At 36.6% G+C, this 18,968-nt stretch overlaps 1 protein-coding gene and 1 pseudogene across 1 annotated transcript; one reads left to right on the forward strand and one right to left on the reverse strand.

Moving 5' to 3' along the window:
* The first annotated feature begins 784 nt into the window (after window positions 1-784).
* On the forward strand, window positions 785-4,723 carry LOC103949847 (protein terminal ear1 homolog). Its single transcript, XM_009360975.2, has 5 exons — window positions 785-1,811; window positions 1,981-2,653; window positions 2,742-2,885; window positions 3,549-3,690; window positions 3,891-4,723. The coding sequence occupies exons 1-5, from the start codon at window positions 1,079-1,081 to the stop codon at window positions 4,218-4,220; spliced, it is 2,022 nt and encodes a 673-aa protein (XP_009359250.2). The 5' UTR covers window positions 785-1,078; the 3' UTR covers window positions 4,221-4,723.
* A 9,194-nt stretch (window positions 4,724-13,917) lies between these two features.
* LOC103949939 lies at window positions 13,918-16,368 on the reverse strand (annotated as a pseudogene).
* Between the last annotated feature and the right edge of the window lie 2,600 nt (window positions 16,369-18,968).

Consider the following 18,968-nt stretch of genomic DNA (forward strand, 5'->3'; position numbering starts at 1 on the left):
TCTAAAAAATTAAAGTGGCAATTCACACTAACTACCCTCAAGTTTCGCCACAATCGCACTTTACTACACTTTATTTTTTTCGTCTCACTTTCATACTTAAAGTTTGATTTTTCTACCACTTTGATACCTCTAATAAGTACTAGCCCACCTCTTAAATTTTCTATTAACTGATAATGTGGTAGAATCTTAGTCTACCAATTCTTATTTTACTACTCTCAAGTATTGAAAAAAATATTAAAGGTTGCAAAGTGCGAATTTCACGATATTGAACAGTAGTAAAGCGAGATGAGTGGGCCGATATTCTACCATGTCATCAGTTAATGGAAGTATCAAAATAGTATAAAAATAAAACTTTAAATATGCAAGTGAAATGAAAAAATGTAAGTATAATAAAGTGAGATTTTAGTGAAACTTGAGGTAATAAAATAGAAATTACCCAAAATTAAATGAAATTGACCAGCTGAATTTTTTGGACTGAATCCAAGTACCTCTTTTGGAAATCCCTCTTTTGTGTCACAGCTTATTTACTTGTACCTTTCCCACCATAGGCTCCCATCGCCTTCAATCGCGCGTCATGAAACACTGCATTCGTCCTGTCATCCACGTGTACGGCCCACGTTCATTCTCATCCTTTACAGGGACTCAATTACCCCATCACCCCCAACGAATTAACTCTGTCCCACGGTAGAATACTAAAATCTGTTCAGGCCGGGGCAGTATGGTAATTCAAAGGTGTGTATAGATGGATAAAAGTACATTTTTAGCCACTTTGGTATGAAAAAGAAAGTAGTGGAAAAGGAAAAAAGGCAAGCCCAAGGCCATCTGTGATCTGTCCTTTGCCTGCTTTTCTTTCGACTATAGCTACCCAGACTTAAAATCTCAGTACCATTTTCCAGAGAGAGATAGAGACAGAGAGGAGGGAGAGAGAGAGAGAGATGTACTATTACTATTACTCGGTAAGATAAGCATGGAATTTGACCAGAGGAACAGATAACCAACCCATATCTCCCAGTCTTTATTCACCGGAAAACCACTCGTCTCCTTACTTCCTTAGTGGTTTTCCGGCACCATCCACCACATGGCAGATACCGGCTCTCTACGTTTTCCGGGAAATCTGGACCCCGCAGCCCAAGAGTTCAGACCCAGTAACCCAAATCGGCACCCCAACCAAATACCCATTTTTGGGCCTCCTCCGCCGCTGCCACAACTCCTACCACTTTCTCCGTCTCCCCACCAGGTTTACTATCCCTACCCACCACCGCCAATCAGCGAAGTTGTCCCGTACGCGTCGTTCTCCGCACCGGCCACATACGTTAGCGCGGCGGCTACTGTTTGCGCACCGTTGCCGCCTCCGACAGCGGCGGCGACGAGGGCAGTGCTTTTGAACGGAGTGCCGAGTGACGTCAGCGAGGGGATGGTGAGGAGGGAGATGGAGGGGTTCGGGGAGGTGAGGTGGGTGCAGATGGACAGGGCGTGCGACGGGATCGTGACCGTCCACTTCTACGATCTCAGGCATGCAGAGAGGGCGTTGCGCGAGATTCGGCAGCAGCACATGCAGCTGGAAGACAGGATTCGCAACCACTACGCCGCCTTGTCGTTCGCGACGGCTACATCAGCTCCGCCACTTTCTATTTTCCCGCTTCCGTTTCCTCCGGGTCGCGGGCTCATCGCCGGGCAGGCCGTGTGGGCCCAGTTCGTCATTCCGGCCTTGAACGCCGTCCCGGACGGCCACAACCAGGGCACAATCGTCATTTTCAATTTGGACCCGGCCGTCACCACCTCCTCTCTCAAAGATATATTCCAAGCTTTTGGTAACATTCCCATCATATTAATTTGTATTTTCTCGTCTTTATTTTTCCGTATATTTGTGGTTGTGGGGATAATTAAGGGGTAGGTCTCATGCGTCTTTGTCCTACGCTTTTCATGACCAATGGGAGCACATGGGACCTGGATTTTATTTCAATTTTGTAATTTTATCAGGTGCTGTAAAGGAATTGAGAGAGACGCCTTCGAAAAGGCACCAAAAGTTCATCGAGTTCTTCGACGTCCGAGACGCAGCGAGAGCTCTCGAGGAGATGAACGGCAAAGAAATCAACGGAAAATCAGTTGTGATTGAATTTAGTCGGCCTGGCGGTCACAGTAGGAAATACTTGAATGCGGCGGCTCACACTGCCCCCACTCTACTCTCGCCTCAGAATGCCATTGGACCGCCGCAGCGGGCGGAATCGGCCGTGAAATTCTCTAGGCGCTCCAACAGTTTTAGCTTGGCGACTCCGCCGCCTCGTTTGTGTACATCCTCATCACAGGTGCAGTTTTCGTCGAGTAGGAATAGTAATAGATCAAATAATTCTAGCAGCAGCAAGGGAATAGTAATTAGCAGAAACAATGTTGAATCTAAAATGGCGGGTTTAAATTTGGATGGAATTCAAGAGAAGAGGTGTTCGTCTTCGAAGAAGATGAGTTGCGAGAACTCGGAGAGCCTGCAGGCCATTGTAACGAGTCCGAAGCAGCCGAGGAGCAGTCGGGGGAAGAAGGGAAGACAGGCGAAGAAGTTCGATTCAAAATTTTTAATAAAAGAAGAAGCTATATCGGAATCCACCAGCGGAGAAACCAGAACCACCGTCATGATCAAGAACATACCCAATAAGTACAGGTACCGTATCAAAATTTGAAGTGCAATTCATAATTTTTTCTCGTGTTAATGTTGGAATTGTTGATTTGGTGGTGGTGGATTGTGGCAGTCAGAAGCTGCTGTTGAACATGCTGGACAACCACTGTATTCACTGCAATGAGCAGATTATTAGCGACGGCGATCATGGTGGTGATGATGATGAAAAGCAGCCCTTCTCCTCCTACGATTTCGTTTATCTTCCCATTGATTTCAAGTATTTCCATTTTCCCATCTTTTTCTTTTAATCTATTTATTGTTAATATTTGCATTTCTTTCTGAAAAATAGGGGATTGGCTGCAATAAAATGATGAAAATATAAAGTAATTCTACATTTACCACATTTGTACCACTAACAGAAGTAGAGTCCACATGTGTAGAGGCGGTACAAATGTGGTTAGAGTAGCGATTTTGTAAGTTTTAATTGCTGAAACGATCAAAATATGTGAGTTTGTCTATAGATTTCGATTGATAAGTCGTCGTTATTTCATATTTATCATTTCATTCATGGAGTTTTGTAAGTTAATTGTCGGTTATATTAGTTAATTGTATAATAAGTTAGGTATAAAAATACTAAGCGAAATACACACGATACAATTGGTTATAAGGCAAAATGCACACGATACAATGTTCGAAATACACAAGGTTGATATGTTACGTGCTTAGGGTGTTATGTGTTATTAGCTTGTAAATATTTAGTAAATTTTTGCGTGTAGAACGCCGTGAATAGGTTGATAATAACACGCAGTTATATTTTCACACCACGAATCTTTATACGTGTATCTCCGTTTACACTCTTTTTTGTACACATTTCTAACATATCAAATTCGTGCATTGAGGTCTTATGTGAGTGGTGTTATTTGTTTGTGGGAAACAACAGTAACAAGTGCAATGTGGGATATGGATTCGTGAACATGACATCCCCGGAGGCAACATGGAGGCTGTACAAGGCCTTTCACCATCAACATTGGGAGGTCTTCAATTCCAGGAAAATATGCGAAGTCACATACGCTCGAGTTCAGGTACCTACTAATTAAATTTAATCAACATTGTTTGTTAATTTTTTTTATTTTTATTTTTTAAAGAATGATAACTTGCTACAAATTACGATTATCCACATGTTTCGGAAGCAGGAAAGACTCAATTTCAACAGTGTTTTTTAATTAATAAATATATTAAAGGATTATTAATTTTAATGAAATATGATTAACTTTGAATGAAGGGATTGGAGGCGTTGAAGGAGCATTTCAAGAACTCGAAGTTCCCGTGCGAGATGGAGCACTACCTGCCAGTGGTGTTTTGCCCGCCTCGGGACGGGAAGCAACTGACCGAACCACTTCCCATTGTTGGCGTTGGCGCCCAGAATAATAATAAAGCCCACTCCTCCACCACCACTTCTTCCTCCTCCAGCTCCTCCATTGCTCTCCTGCTCCCGCCACCTCACCATCACGATATTGATCACGACGCGCCTCTGTCCGCGTGTGATACGGACGAGGACAGCAACCGGAACGCCGGCATCATGGCTGACGATGATGACGAACGATGCAGCTAGATAACCACCATCTCCTTAGCTAACAAGGAAGAAATCAAAAGGCTTACTAAAAGCGACCTCCACCGCCGTGTTGTATCAGTCTCGTCAGTCTGCAGCAGTATATATCGAACCTCATTGATAGATGTGATGGCTACCCGCCGCTGCTCCTCTAGGTCTTAGCTTCTGCTCCCGACCACCACCCTCCGCGAGTTTTCGTTGAGCTCCGAGCCTGCCCGCCCTACCTCTACTTATAAGTCATAGCTGATCTCTCTCTCTCTCTCTCTCTCTCTCCCCCCATCTGCCCCTCTCCTTATCCTGTCATTCTCATCAGGTTTAGCAGCTGACTTGACCCGTACCCGTCATTTCCATTAATTAGTAATTACTCTCTTTCTCTTGTTTTTTGTTTTTGTGTTTTTGGTTCTTTCAAGTTTGACCAGTGTGAAGTTTGTACCACCAAAAATGTAAGGCCTAATGTTTATTTCTTAATTTTCTAAATTATATGCAGTATTAATTTTAGTGTGTAATTTCTTCTTTCTTCTCCATTTATTGTTGGAACGATATTTGACTACTCAATTATGAGTAGGAACTTACTTAAAATTTTTCAAAATTGTTTATTGTTAATTTATAGAACTTCGTATTTATAATCAAGACAATTCATATTATAAATTATTATGTACATATTGCCTTTGTAATAAATCAATTAAAACTAAAATCGTTTAGTTATCAAACTATTTAAAAATAAATTAACGGTATTGCACCGTTTATGTATTTGCTAATATATTGACTAAATGATTTTAGTTTTAATATAAGTTTTGCACAGATGATTTTTACAATGTGATTCATAGTATGAACGGTTATGATCATAAAAACAAATCTCTTCGATTAGAACACTAAGAATTTTAAATATGAGTATTTACTCATTTTTAAGTAACTAAGTGTTGTTCTTTATTGATTTGCTAATTTAGAAGATTTAATGTATTTTCTTCTTTCTTCTTATGCTACAGAATTTATAATTGTTCAGAAAAAAAAAATTCAAGTGGTTTGAACATTTATAATTGTCCGTAACTTTTCATCCTCTTGATATGTGTGTGTGTGTGTCTATATATATATATATATATATAGTAGCTAGTTTATTTTAGTCGAACTGTTTAAACGCCAGTATATCCGATACATCAGTTTCGACGTTGTTCTTAAAATTCATGCCAAGTTTGTCAATCTTTATTCATTTTAAAATTAAGAAATGATGACCAAACATACCTAGACGCCAGCTTACTCTGTCTAGACTTTCCTATTTCACTATTATTATTTAGACAGAAAATATAAAAAAATTATTTTATATTTTATTTTTTTAAGAAATTATAAGAGATTTATTTAATACTTGGATGAACACTAATTATACGTTTGTTCACCATTTTTTCAAGATGTTATATTACTTTATAATTTATGTTTCATTTTATTTTGCATATAATTATGTATTTATAAGTAAAAGTAGGCATTTATTTTTTGTAAAACTTCATTTTTATTGCTTTAGGATTAGGGCGAAGGTATTATTATTATTATTATTATTGGTTCGTTCTTTGTTTCCATAATAAGAAGATTTGAGAAGAAAGAAATAGTACTTTCAGGAATAAAAGTTAAACGATGGGGTCGATAACACTGACGATCGCGTCTGTGACTGTCCTGCGGAACCCAGGAGTATGCATGCATGTCTGCAAGTTTAAAGGGAAAAGATAGAGAAACCGCAGAGATTACATATCTTATTGCAAATAATTAATCACTGAATCCAACCAGTATCACAACCCTAAAGTGTAAAGAACGACCTCATATATCATTACATTAATTGTAACATTTTGTGTCAATAATATAAAAATATTTAGTATATATGTCCTCGTATCATTACCTTGTAATTCTTCTCCTAAAGTGTTTGAACAAAAAGCAACTAAATTTTGCTAAATATATAGCTTACAAAAGTAAGCTGCTGAGTCCCTCTTTTGCCATCGCTTGTGGAGTTTGGCTCTGTTATCTGCGCAGAGGGAGAGAGAGGGGCTTGCTCGTGAAGTTGGTGACAGGTAATTCGAATCCGATGATAGGAAAGTTGGGTGATATGGCAATATATGTCTTCAATATTCAACGAAATCGAGTGATTCAAAACGAAAATCATACTTCTTGACGAGACAAAGAGCATGGTACCTTTCTAGACAGTTAAATCGCCGTGGTTTGGCCGGAAAATGGTTCGAAAGTGACTGTCTTGGTCTCGAGTTAGCCACTTTCGAGTCATTTTCCGTCCAAAATACGGAGAATTATCCGTTAAGAAAGGTACTATTCTCTTCGTCTCGTTGAGAAGTATGATTTTCGTTTTTGAATCACTTGATTTCGTTGAGTATTGAAGAATTTATGAACGTTTAAAGTTTACCCAGTTTTTGACGAGTTTTCCAGTTTTACTGCAGACCAGTCACCTTTTAGGCTATTTTCTGGTTATCTCTGGCAATCATTGGCCTTCCAAATAGGTATAATTTTGTTCTACACATTCTTATCTTTATTTTGATATATTATGGGTTGAATTTGATTAAGAAACGATTGAGTCGCGAAGCTTTAAAATTTACCCGAACTTCCGGCTAAGAGCTCCGAGACACTTAACCGAGTTTTTAACAGAATGACTAAAATAATAAATAGTAGATAATCTCAGATATCATTTCTATTGATTTTCAATCTCAAATATCAAAATAATGTGTTATGAAAATCTCATTACATGCTAAAATGCCATATATTTAAGTGGCTGTAGAGCCTTTGACCCTCAATGATCCGTACCAGCTAGGGTTGCAGAGTGCCAGGCCCTCCTAACCCTAATGCCCTTCACTTTATAATTTCTATCTCATCGACGTCATTGCATTACTGAAAGCTAGCCTTTCAAGAAAATTTTCAAGTGTACTCTAGTTGCATAATAGCAACCTGCACAATGAACTATCAAAAATTAGTTTCAATCGACTAATTTTGATCTTTTTTTCCCTCTTCGTACACAATGATTTATTTATTTAGATCACATTCAGAAGATGACTTTCTACGCTTTTTACATATATTTTTGCTAACATGTGCTTGTCTTCACCAACTTTAGTATGACATGATTCCCTCCGTCTACGTCTCATACTGCTTTGTTTTCAAACTATGCTGATTTTCCTGATTATCGCTTCACAAATTAATTTGCATATACAAGTTTGACTCACTTTCTTGTTTTTTTTCTTCATCTTGTGATGTTACTTAATTTGTTATGCAGGTTTAGACTGTTGGTTTTAGAAGAGTTAGGTTTCATGTCCTTCCCATCTTTTCCTTGTATTTTAATTGTTTGTGTTTCTAGAATAGTAAAGTTTATGTCCCTTCTTTTTCATTTTTTTATTCATTTTTCTTGTATTATGAGGATTTAGGTTTATATACTACATAACTAAGTGTAATTTCTTTTTCGATATCAATAAAATTTTATTCGTAGTGTCGATGTTTTATCAAAGAAACAAAAAAACAAAAGAAAACAAAACTATTATAAATTAGTTAAATATGAAATTACTTAGTAACATATTATTAAGTTAAACAATGAAAGTTTGGTAGTGTTAGTTGAATAGTTAAATAGTTATAATTTAGTTAATTTAAAAAAAAAAATTGATCTATAAAAGACGAACCGAATAATAGGCCGTTTTGAATATTATACAATACTGCAGAATAAATAGAAGAACAGAAAATTTACAAGGAAAAGTCTGAGTTAGAATTACAGTAGCATCCCTCCAATCCATATGCATTCTCTAGAAGCACACCCATCGGACCATTAGACATTTCTCGTCCCCTACCCTGTTATAACTTTCACACAGTTCTTTCTGCACTCGCAGGGTAGGCTATGGACACCGAGATCCTTTTAAGGGTCTGTTTGATACTCTACTTAAATTTAATTTTTTAAATTTAAAAGTAATTTTGAAGTTTTAGACTTTAAAAACTTGTTCGGTAGGTAGAATTATTTTAAAAAACTGAACTCAAGAGTAACTCAAAAATATAATCTATTCTCTAAAACATAAAAAGTGAGTTTTTATAATTTTTAAACTTAAACTCACTCATTTATTTTCTTTCCCTTCTCTCCTCACTCCAAATCTATCTCTTTTTTCTATTTTATCTTTTTTTTTTTAACATTTTTCATCTTTCCTCTAATCTGCTTTCTTCATTCTCTCTGTTCTTTCTCTCACTCATCTTCCTCTCAATCTCGTCGGATCCTCTTTCTTCTTTGTCTTTCTTTCAATCATCTATTACTTTCTTCCTCCTCTGTCCTCTTTCTCCCTATCCTGACCTCCTCTTTTAAAATTTTTTTATCTAGTTTAAATCATAAGATTTAAAATTTAAAAATCGCAAACCAATTAAATTTTTTAATTTACAAAAAAAATAATTTTCAAAAAATGTTTTAAAAAAAATTAAATAGAATACCAAATAGATCATAATATTCCGAGCTCAAAAATTTTTAAAGGAAGAATTTTGAACCGTTTGAGTTTTAATGGATGAACGAATAAAAATATTGAAATTAAAATTGAACAGTCAGGTTTTGAAAGTCCTTTGGTTCCGGAGAGGACCCATTTAATGTCACGTCTTGTATCTATTGTGGGCCACTTGTTAATTGTCCGGCTCCTGCCAAGGCTGCCATAATCTTCAAGTGATGCTCTGGGGATTTGACACGTGGAGCCCCTGATGTTCCCCACGTCCCGGTTTGAATAATGAATCCGATCGTATGTACAGTAGAGTGGTACTCGCGGGCATATGTGGTGGCGGATTGTGTAAATCTCGCTGTGCCTTTGGGCCCAACTCAACCTCGTATTGTTTGCGTCAACATGCTGACACCTTTGACCGATTCACTCACTTAGCCGTGCAAGACAAATTTCTACAACAGTCGCACCACCATCATGCCTTCGCGTACTTTTACCGTCATTGTTTAGAGATTCAAATTTTACTACAATTTAGAACTTGATCGGTTGAGAAAATCTTCAATTAAATTGGATTATCGTGGAGCTCAAATTGAGAAGAATTAACTTACATGACACGAGAATATAGAGGTGTTATAGGCATAAAAATGTTGTCCCGAGCAATTATGTTTTATTTTATTTTATTTTATGTTATACCAATTAAATTACTACTTTTTAATTGTAATATAAAAAAATGCTAATGAAAACAAAAGCATCACTGGAAATAAAAATTAAAAAAAAAATATTTTTATATCAATATCGTCGAATGAAAAAAAAATCTCTTGAATTAGAAAACCGAAATCAAGAAGAAAACTAATTCACTGGCCAAGCAGATCTTAAATCAGCTATTTCAAACCAAGAAAAAGATGTTGAAGAAGATTATACGGGACCGGACATGAAAAAACATAAAAATAAAAACCAATACAAGATCAATACAAAAACGAAGTTTGATTTCTTCCTAAAAAGGTATTTGTATTTTTAATTGAGATGAGATGATTCTTTAAATAAAAATAATAATAAATAACATCAACGTATACAATTCTGTCACATCCCGGCCCGGGGTGGATCACTTCCTGGGCCTACTCCACCACAGTAGCACGATATTATCCGTTTTAGGCTCTGACCACGCCCTCACGGTTTTGTTTCTGGGAACTCACACGAGAACTTCCCGATGGGTCACCCATCCTGGGAATGCTCTCGTGCGCTACTCACTTAACTTCGGAGTTCCCATGGAACCCGAAGCTAGTGAGCTCCCAAAAGGCATCGTGCTAGGTAGGGATAGGAATATACATTTAAGGATCACTCCCCTGGGCGATGTGGGATGTTACAATCCACTCCCCTCAGGGGCCCGACGTCCTCGTCGGCACACACGCAGCCAGGGTTAGGCTCTGATACCAATTTGTCACATCCCGCCCCGGGGTGGATCACTTCCCGAGCCCGCTCCACCACCGTAGCACGATATTGTCCACTTTGGGCCCCGACCACGCCCTCACGGTTTTGTTTTTGGGAACTCACACGAGAACTTCCCGATGGGTCACCCATCCCGGGAATGCTCTCGTGCGCTACTCGCTTAACTTCGGAGTTCCCATGGAACCCGAAGCCAGCGAGCTCCCAAAAGGCCTCGTGCTAGGTAGGGATGGTATTATACATTTAAGGATCACTCCCCTGGGCGATGTGGGATGTTACAATTCCATTTTTGTCTAAATTGCGGAGTAAATGGGCTTCTAGATGCAGTATTTCGTTAGTGATTCTTCAGGGTCGTTGCTTGTCACATAAGTCTGAATTTCATATTTCCGTATATGAAAAGAAATATAAATATCTCCATATACCAAACGCTCACTAATGAATACTGCATTTTCAGAATTGTAACCTTCCCATGGCATATATGCTATTAATACGTTTTTTCCCAAAGCAAGTTCGCGGCCAACCATAGCAGCACCATCTGCTAAAATGCAACTCGGATTGGTAGTTCTTTAGGTTATCTCATATAGCACAATTCTAGTAAATGGTTGCGTATATACAAAGGGAAATTGTTATTGGCATTCCAAAATTCTCATTCTATACTCCAAACTTTCTATATTTAGAAAGAAAAATACACTTGTGAAGAGTGTAGAATGAGATTTTTGGAGTGCCAATAATACTTCCCTATACAAAAATTGATAAGCATATATCTTTATCGGGCTAATTTTGGAATTTGGTTTTGTTATTTATAGTAATTGTTAAGATTAAGGCTTATTAATTGAAATGTCTTCGGAAATGTCATTTAGTCTCAATTTATCTTTTGAAATTGATTTTCTCTCACTTTACCTTCTGAAATTGGCATTTTTAACTCCTTTGGTCTCACTTCACCTTTCTGTTGAAGAAATGTTAAATTCAAGAGTATTTTAGACATTTCCTTTTCTACACATCTATTTACCTCCAACCTACATAATAAAACAATTTCGATTCCATTTTTGACAACTCTAATTCAACCCATGAGTTTTAGGCCTTTTTAAAAATAAATCATTCAATCAATAGAAAATTTTATGGATACAAAATCATTATATCAACCAAAATAAAAGGTTACAATTTTATTCCTAAAGATTTCATTTAGGCACCCATATACTGGCTCAATGGAAACTTGCACATGAAAAATACTCATTACAACATAAAGGAGACATGATCAGCCTATTCCAAGATATCTTTCTAATCGAAATTGACCTAACAACAAGTTTCACCAATAAGAATATGATCCGAGATCAATTGTACAATATTAATCCCCCAAAAAAAAAACCGTTAAGATATCATGTCCAAAATACTTCCTATGCAAGCCCCAAAACCCAAAAAAATTCATCTAAAGCAAATGTGCACAGTTTACAACCAAAAGTTTCACATTGTTGAGTCACATGTTCCTACTGGCGATAAGTTAATTACAATTTTGACTTTAATTTACATATTTCAAGAGATTTGTAAAAAGTGCAATTTTCAAAATACCCTTGAATTTAATGTTTCTTTAACAAATATGTTGAAGTGAGACAAAAAAAAGTTGAAAATGTCAGTTTCAAGGGGTAAAGACGGAAAAGACTAATAGATGGTCAAAGATGTGGCGGGCGGAGCATGGTCCAATGAAATTAGAGATTTTTCAGTATCTCTAGAACACGGCATGAATGACATGTTATTATATTAGTGGAGGGATAAAAAAAACTTTACTCAACTTATAAATAAGGGTAAACTGCGGTTTGGCCTCCTAAATTATTACTTCAGTTAAAATTGACTCTCTGAACTATTTTTTTGGTAAATTAACCCCCTGAACTATTTAAAATCAGCTAATTAATCCCTTGCTGTTAGATTCCATCCACTATCTTATCAAATTCAAGGGCAAAATAGTATTTTCATCATCAATTGTTATTTGTCAGTTATACCAACCAATAAAATAATGATATTTGGATACAAAATAATTCAAAACTCATAGCATAATAGGAAACATAACGAAACTAAACATTTAAGTAACGGACCATTTCACATTGTCATTACATATTATTATGTGTCCACATGTCATAATTTTATTGATGGTTATAATTGATATGTAAGAATTGATGATAAAAAGATTAATTTTTCCTTGAATTCGGTAGATTAATGGACGGAATCTAACAACAAAGGGTTAATTGGCTTATTTCAAATTGTTCATGAGGTTAATTAAATAGTTTAGAGAATCAATTTCAACTGGAATAAAAATTCAAGAAGTCAAATAACAATTCACTTTATAAATAATGTATAGCATATAACCGTGTTTTAAATACATTGAAAAATCTATTATGAAAGCGGTGGCATGCGTGCGGGTATGTGTGAGTCCTTTTGAGCTAATCAAGGCCACATAAACCTATCTTGATAATTTAATCCAATTTTATTTGGAAACCCAATAACAAGATTTAATTACGCACATGATACGATGCAGAACTTTGGAAAAACACTTGTACGGTTTGCTTGTCTCGTTCTACTAAAGATGACTGTCCTTTTGCTTTCATCACATGGTAAAAGGAAATATCAAATTAAAGATTTGCACCGCATTTAATCCCTAGTTAAGCCTTATATTTTCTCTTTGTTAGGCCTGATTTGGTATTAGGATGATTCTAAAAAGAGCTGGTATAAAAAAAATTAGGAGCTATTTTTGTGTTTGCTAAACATTCAGCTTCAGTTTTTTTTCACATTTTTAGGTTAAAAAAAGCCAAAAACAAGAAGCTGCAAAACTCATTTTTGAAAAACCGGCTTCTTTTCACATCTGTTTTACATAAAAGTTTACCAAACACTATAATATTGCTTTTTTTTTTTTTTCAAAAACACTTTTACAAAAAAGTTTACCAAACACTTTGCTGCTTTATTTTACAACTGCTTATTCTCATAGCACAATAGAAGCAGTTTTTTTTCAAAGCACAACAATACCAAACCAGCCCTTAGTCAATCGGATTTGTGCCATTGATGTTTTGATGGCAAATAATTTTTATGCGCGTACACAAAACTGACATATTTTTGAATAAATATAATTGGTACTTAAGAAAGGAACTGGATCCTCTCCAGATCCACACATCAGAGCCTGCTAAGCAAGCGATCTAGCATGTTGAAATTTGATCTAACGGCTACAAACATGAGATTCTCTAAAAATTATAATAATTGTAGTCGTTGGATCAAATTTCAACGAACGAGATCGCCTGCTCAACAGGCTCATGATGTGTGGTTCCAGAGAGGATCGGTTCCCTTATGAAATACATATATATCCAATAGCACGAAACTAAAGCAAGAAAGAATATTTGAATAAAAAGAAAGGCATAAACTAAAAAGAATGCCTGGGCTTAATTAGGGTCAAAGATTTAGATAAGCCTTTGAATTGAAACTCTTTATTTTATTTTTTATTCCAAGTGATACTATATTTTTAAGTTAAACTACGATGAAGAGGGATGGTTTAAATTTAAGAAGCAGTTAGTTCAAAAAGTATGTCATGTAACCACTAGGAATCGACCACTTGCCTTTTAATCGAATTGACAAACCATATGTTATTAAACTAATTTCAACTCTTTATTTCATTTCAGTTTTCAGTATCAAGAAACATTTATTGTCTTCTAAAATGAAAGGTAAATTCAGTAAAACAGACGTACACACACTATAAACATATATGATAAGGATTTATGCCTCATTTTTTATGACAAAGCTTGATCGCATAAAACTAAACTGTATATGTGTATATAGATATAGTGGCATCATCAAAGTTCTTCCTTGAAGGAGCTGCTTTGGGTGTTGTTTGGTGACGATTTCATAGGGTAAGAGGCATCCATAGCAATTCCACACATCCCTCCTCCTTTATCAACCCCTCGTTGAATCCTCAAGTAACCTTTCTCTCCCCATCCAACTCCCCATGAATTCTTCACAATCCAGTGCTTGGTTCCTTCTTGAGTTGCTCCATATCCCACAACTGCCACTCCATGATTCAGCTCTGTTCCACATTCCCCATTCATCACCCTGTAAATTTTTAACACATGAGTTTACATATACAGATGCTACTTACACTCCTAGTTTGTCATTTTGCACTTATTCGAGGAGTATTTTGAAATGTAAAGAATAACTAACTAAAATGTCTCTTTATTTATTATACCGGCATGGGTAAAACTGGAAATTAAAACAAGGAATATGCTTTCGAAAGAATCTGTATGCTCTTGATAAGGTAGTTTAATTATTTTTTTTTTAAATTTGTTAGGAAGAGATTCTTGTGTACGGCTGTCCATATCTCGTTGTTTCTTTGTACAACAAACATAAAATGATGACCCCACTAGCATTGCATATAGGCTCCCAATGTGTGCACTTCAGTGGACTTAAATGATAGGGGTCTCCTTTCTTTGTGTCCTGGGTGAATGGATGACGTGATTCAACATGCTTTTCGGAACTCGCAGTTTGGAGTTGATAGATTGGGAAATTTGGAACACTTATTTTAAATTATATAGCTCGCATTAACCTATTTCACTGACCCATCCCACATAAATTAAGGTCTAGATCTCTCTCTTGAATAGTTTGAATTTCTTGGTTCGTGAGCTCCAGGCTACGAGATCTGGGAGAGAATTTGAATTGTGAGCCAAGTGACACGAGCAACCGTACCCCATGATTTTCAGATTGTTAACCACGCTAGTTGCTATATATGTACTATTGATGGGGGCTAAAAAAGGTTGTGTCCTATTATTAGGGTTCTAGGAGTGTGCATAGCAACTTACAAAATATCAAGTTCTACTTTTGTATTGATGCTCATTGATCATGTTATCTTAATAAGTGCTTAATTGGTTTAATTAGAAGCCAGTTTACCTCCGCGTAGAATTGGAAGTCTTTACCACCAGCATCTAGTGCAACTGATACAGGTTGGTTTGCAACAGCTTTCATCAAAGCCTTCTCATCGTTTTCAGGTACGTTTTCATAACCATCGATTTGCACCAGAGAAGCATTCGTTATCTGCAACTTTAACACAAAGTTAAGTAGGAAGATTATAGTGTACTATTTATACTAATAACGTAAATATTGACCTGGGTAATTAAATTTTCACCTTGGATGAGTCACAAGGACCATCACTGGCTCTGTAAGGGTAGTTTTGCTCGGTTGTTATTCCACCATTTTTCTTGATGTACTCAAATGCTTTTTCCATCAGTCCACCGTCGCACCCTTCGTTCGGGTCTCTGTTGCAATCAACCGACTCTTGCTCAGACACAGATACTAGCTGCTTTGTTTTGATCTGATTGATGCCCTCCACTCCAACTACAGTTGAAAATGCCCAGCAGCTACCTATAACATCAAAATACCATGCAGTGAATTTTAATCAGCTCTTGATTTCAACCGCATAATATATTGATAATTATCCCTGCTCAACTGCCAATTTGCCACCAAAAATTACACGATCAACACTGATACCAGTTATTTGACACCATGAAAGTTGTATATATGTGTACTTTTAGACCTTTTTTTTAGGGTCAATTTTAGGTATAAAAGTAGGGTGACATATCTGAAACTATTTATTGTTGGACCGTTGTTCAACTAACTGAAAATGTTTCTAACAAAGTTTGGTAGGAAAAATTAAAAAGTGGTTATGCGTAAAAAAAAACACTTGGAAGTATTTTCCAGGAAGAACTACCAAAAATTTCGACTCACTTGTAAAAAAGCACTCATGGACAAAAGTACTTTCTAATTGAGGGATTTCCCAACGTCCCCTTATTTTGCTCATATATAAGACTTACCGCATTTGCCTTGGTCTTTAATTCCAGTGACAGCTCCACTCTTCCTCCAATCAACACTTGCCGGAAGATCGTCGGTCATCCCATGTGTGAAGGCAGTAGCCCTTCTGCTGCCCTGCAGTGATCTGTAGTGGCTAACCTTCGAGCCAGCATAGGAGCTCGCAAACTCATGATTGGTCATGTCTGCAAACTTGTTCAGCTTGAGCTTGTAGGGTTTGCTCATCTGGTTCACCTTGTCAAGATGGTTCACGTTCTCTTTAAAAACATTGAATCGCTTTCGCTTCTCGCCGAGGTCGTGGGAGATTTTGTGGTGGCTCCTCCACCTCTCGTACAAATCCCAGGACTCTCTTCAGAAGCCAAGTCCTTCTCTTGGTATTCAAAGCACTTAGCCAGGCCAAGAACCAGAGCTAGAGCTAGGGCAACCAAAATAAACTTCCCCAAGTTCATCACTCTATGATTCTAGTTTAATCAAGAAAATATGAAATTAGGGTTTTGAGAATTATGTGAGACGGAGGTGTTTGATGTGATCTAGCAATGGAAGCTCATCGATCTTATATAAATTTTTCGATTGGGATTAGCACTATGACTAGTAAGTACGTATCAACTTTATTAGCTTTAGAGAGAAAAACAAGTAAAAGGTGGCATTTTTTTTTTTTTCAGAAGGTGTTTATTTACATTGTGTTACACGATATTATTATTATACTCAAATTCTAACTCGTATATTTGTTTTAATATATTTTAGAAGTGAGAAATATTAATCATAATATTTAGATGTAACATAACACGCAACACTATCGTACGACGCTTGTTCTTGCTATTTATAAAAAGTTTTCCTATTTTTGGAGTGGAATTTATTTTTTATTGGTTCAATGTTGTGCCTGCATGCCAAACACGTTACCTAGTTTAACTTGTTTGTAGATGGTGACAAATGGGTTATGTATGTTGCGAGAGCTTTAGGGCACGATTTCTTGCAAGCCTATCTACGGGTACAGTACAGCGCTTAGGACTTGCCTATCTTGTTGTATGAAACCGAAAACTTTTCCAAAAGGTTGCTAATTTGAAGTGAAATTTGCGTGATTCTCTATATCTGCATGTTATCGATAGTTATCTTTTTCATGATCAGAAGATTACTTTTGGATAGAACAAACATATGATAACGTACGTCATCAGACTTGTAATACTTTTTTTATTTATTAAACTGATATCATTCATCAAAACATTAGACGGAAGAATTTAAAACGCACTACATGATCATGACAAAAGATTTGAAGGAAAGATTTACGTACAAATTACTTACATCAAATAGTCATTTTCAAATCCCCCTTAGTTCATTATATTTACTCTTCAAATTGCTCTATCTAATCTTTTGTGGGACATTTGTAACTAACTTGATCGAAATTCCTCGTCCAAACATAATATTAGTCTCTACTGTAAATTTCAACCTCTCTGTTATGATTGTAACTTTGTTCTTCCTACATTAAAAATTAAAAAATTTGTACTAATTAAAGCAAGGGTGGATTGGATTGTGGATAATTTGATTAGCCACCTTTGATTGGATGATTACGGCTATGAAGAATATCAAACTAAAAGGGTGTGGGTTTGGCCTGAGCCTGTCCAATTTCCATGTTAGTGCGGTTGGTAAATTTTTTTACCATTTCCTTTGTGATTCTGTGAACAGCAAAGAGACAGAAGAGATTGTTACTGGCTACTGTTAAGTTTCTAACATGCAGCAATAGGCTACTCTACTCTACTCAACCGCAGAAACATCACTACATATATAGAACTGACGAATGTGTATTTCGCTTACCCGGCAGGGCCAGAACAGATGATTTTCGGGTAAATCCACTGTCATCGGATTATTGAAAGATTTTACGAACCAGTAAAGCGATTTCGACCGGAGGCAGCTGAGGTCACATATCGCAATAGTGAGTAGAGACTCAGGAGCCAACGCTTTTAGGAACAATCCGGCAACATAGTTTACGTTAAAGAGAAATATGGAGAGTCCTAATTTATAATGTACAAAAACATTATACATCTCCCTATCTTCTCATTGAAACTGATACACATAACATGTGTTACATTTTCGACAAGGCAACGTTTCTATAATGCAGTGCTTCGAAAGATGGATATCAAACCTACTGTGGAGAAAGAGGAGTAAAGTGTAAAGCCATTCGGGGTCCAAAAGCAGAGGATAGCGCTTGCTCGAGCGATTCTGAAAAAACCAAACAAGATGATGGTGTGTTGGAGACTCTAGTCCAACAAGCGCCCTTGACAGTGCGTCGGAGACTCTAGTCCAACAACCGCTCGACGAGATGGTCAGAAGAACATGTGTGATGGTAGCTCATCGGTTGTCTGTCCACACCACAAAAGGAGACTCCATTTCTGTGATAAAGAAGGGAATGGTCGTATAACAAGGCTCACACAATGAGTTACTTGTACAGTGAGAAATGGCGTGGTCTAGTTCTAAAATTTTAGAGGAGTTTTAATGAAACACTTCTAGTACTGTTTACTTTAACGAAAAATGATATTTTTACTCTAAAAAGTCACTCCTAAAGTTTTCAAGCCATTTTTATTAGTTTACCTAAATTTTAAACCTAATGATCAATCCGAAAAGGATTGAACTGCATCAGCTCGTTTTCGGGTTCATGGATGATCAAGGAGTCCTCTTTGTCACAATTATGTGTAAAAAAGTTTCTACGGATGAAATGGATCAGAAAGTGTGAATTCTAAAGGGTTATATTAATCTAATTGTTCATTAAAGGAGCTACGGTTTAGCAAATTTTGTTTTGGGATGGAGTTTTAACACTACAAGAATTGTTTTGGCGTGACTATCTGTTACTAATTTATCTATTATAAAATTAGCTGTTTTAAAATTTAGGGTAAAGATTCTATCTTAAAGCTGAATTTTGATGAATGTTTACTTTTTTGGAAGGGAGTTTATATGAAACAGGTATATTGCAATTATTGCACTTATAGATTTGAGAGATCAAAATGACAATATTCGTGTAATGTAAGTCACTCTCACTTTTTTCGGCCTGCTATAAGGT

The sequence above is a fragment of a genome, unplaced genomic scaffold (genome assembly GCF_019419815.1).
Source record: "Pyrus x bretschneideri cultivar Hongxiangsu unplaced genomic scaffold, Pyrus_bretschneideri_v1 Contig22, whole genome shotgun sequence".
NCBI classification, from domain to species: domain Eukaryota; kingdom Viridiplantae; phylum Streptophyta; class Magnoliopsida; order Rosales; family Rosaceae; genus Pyrus; species Pyrus x bretschneideri.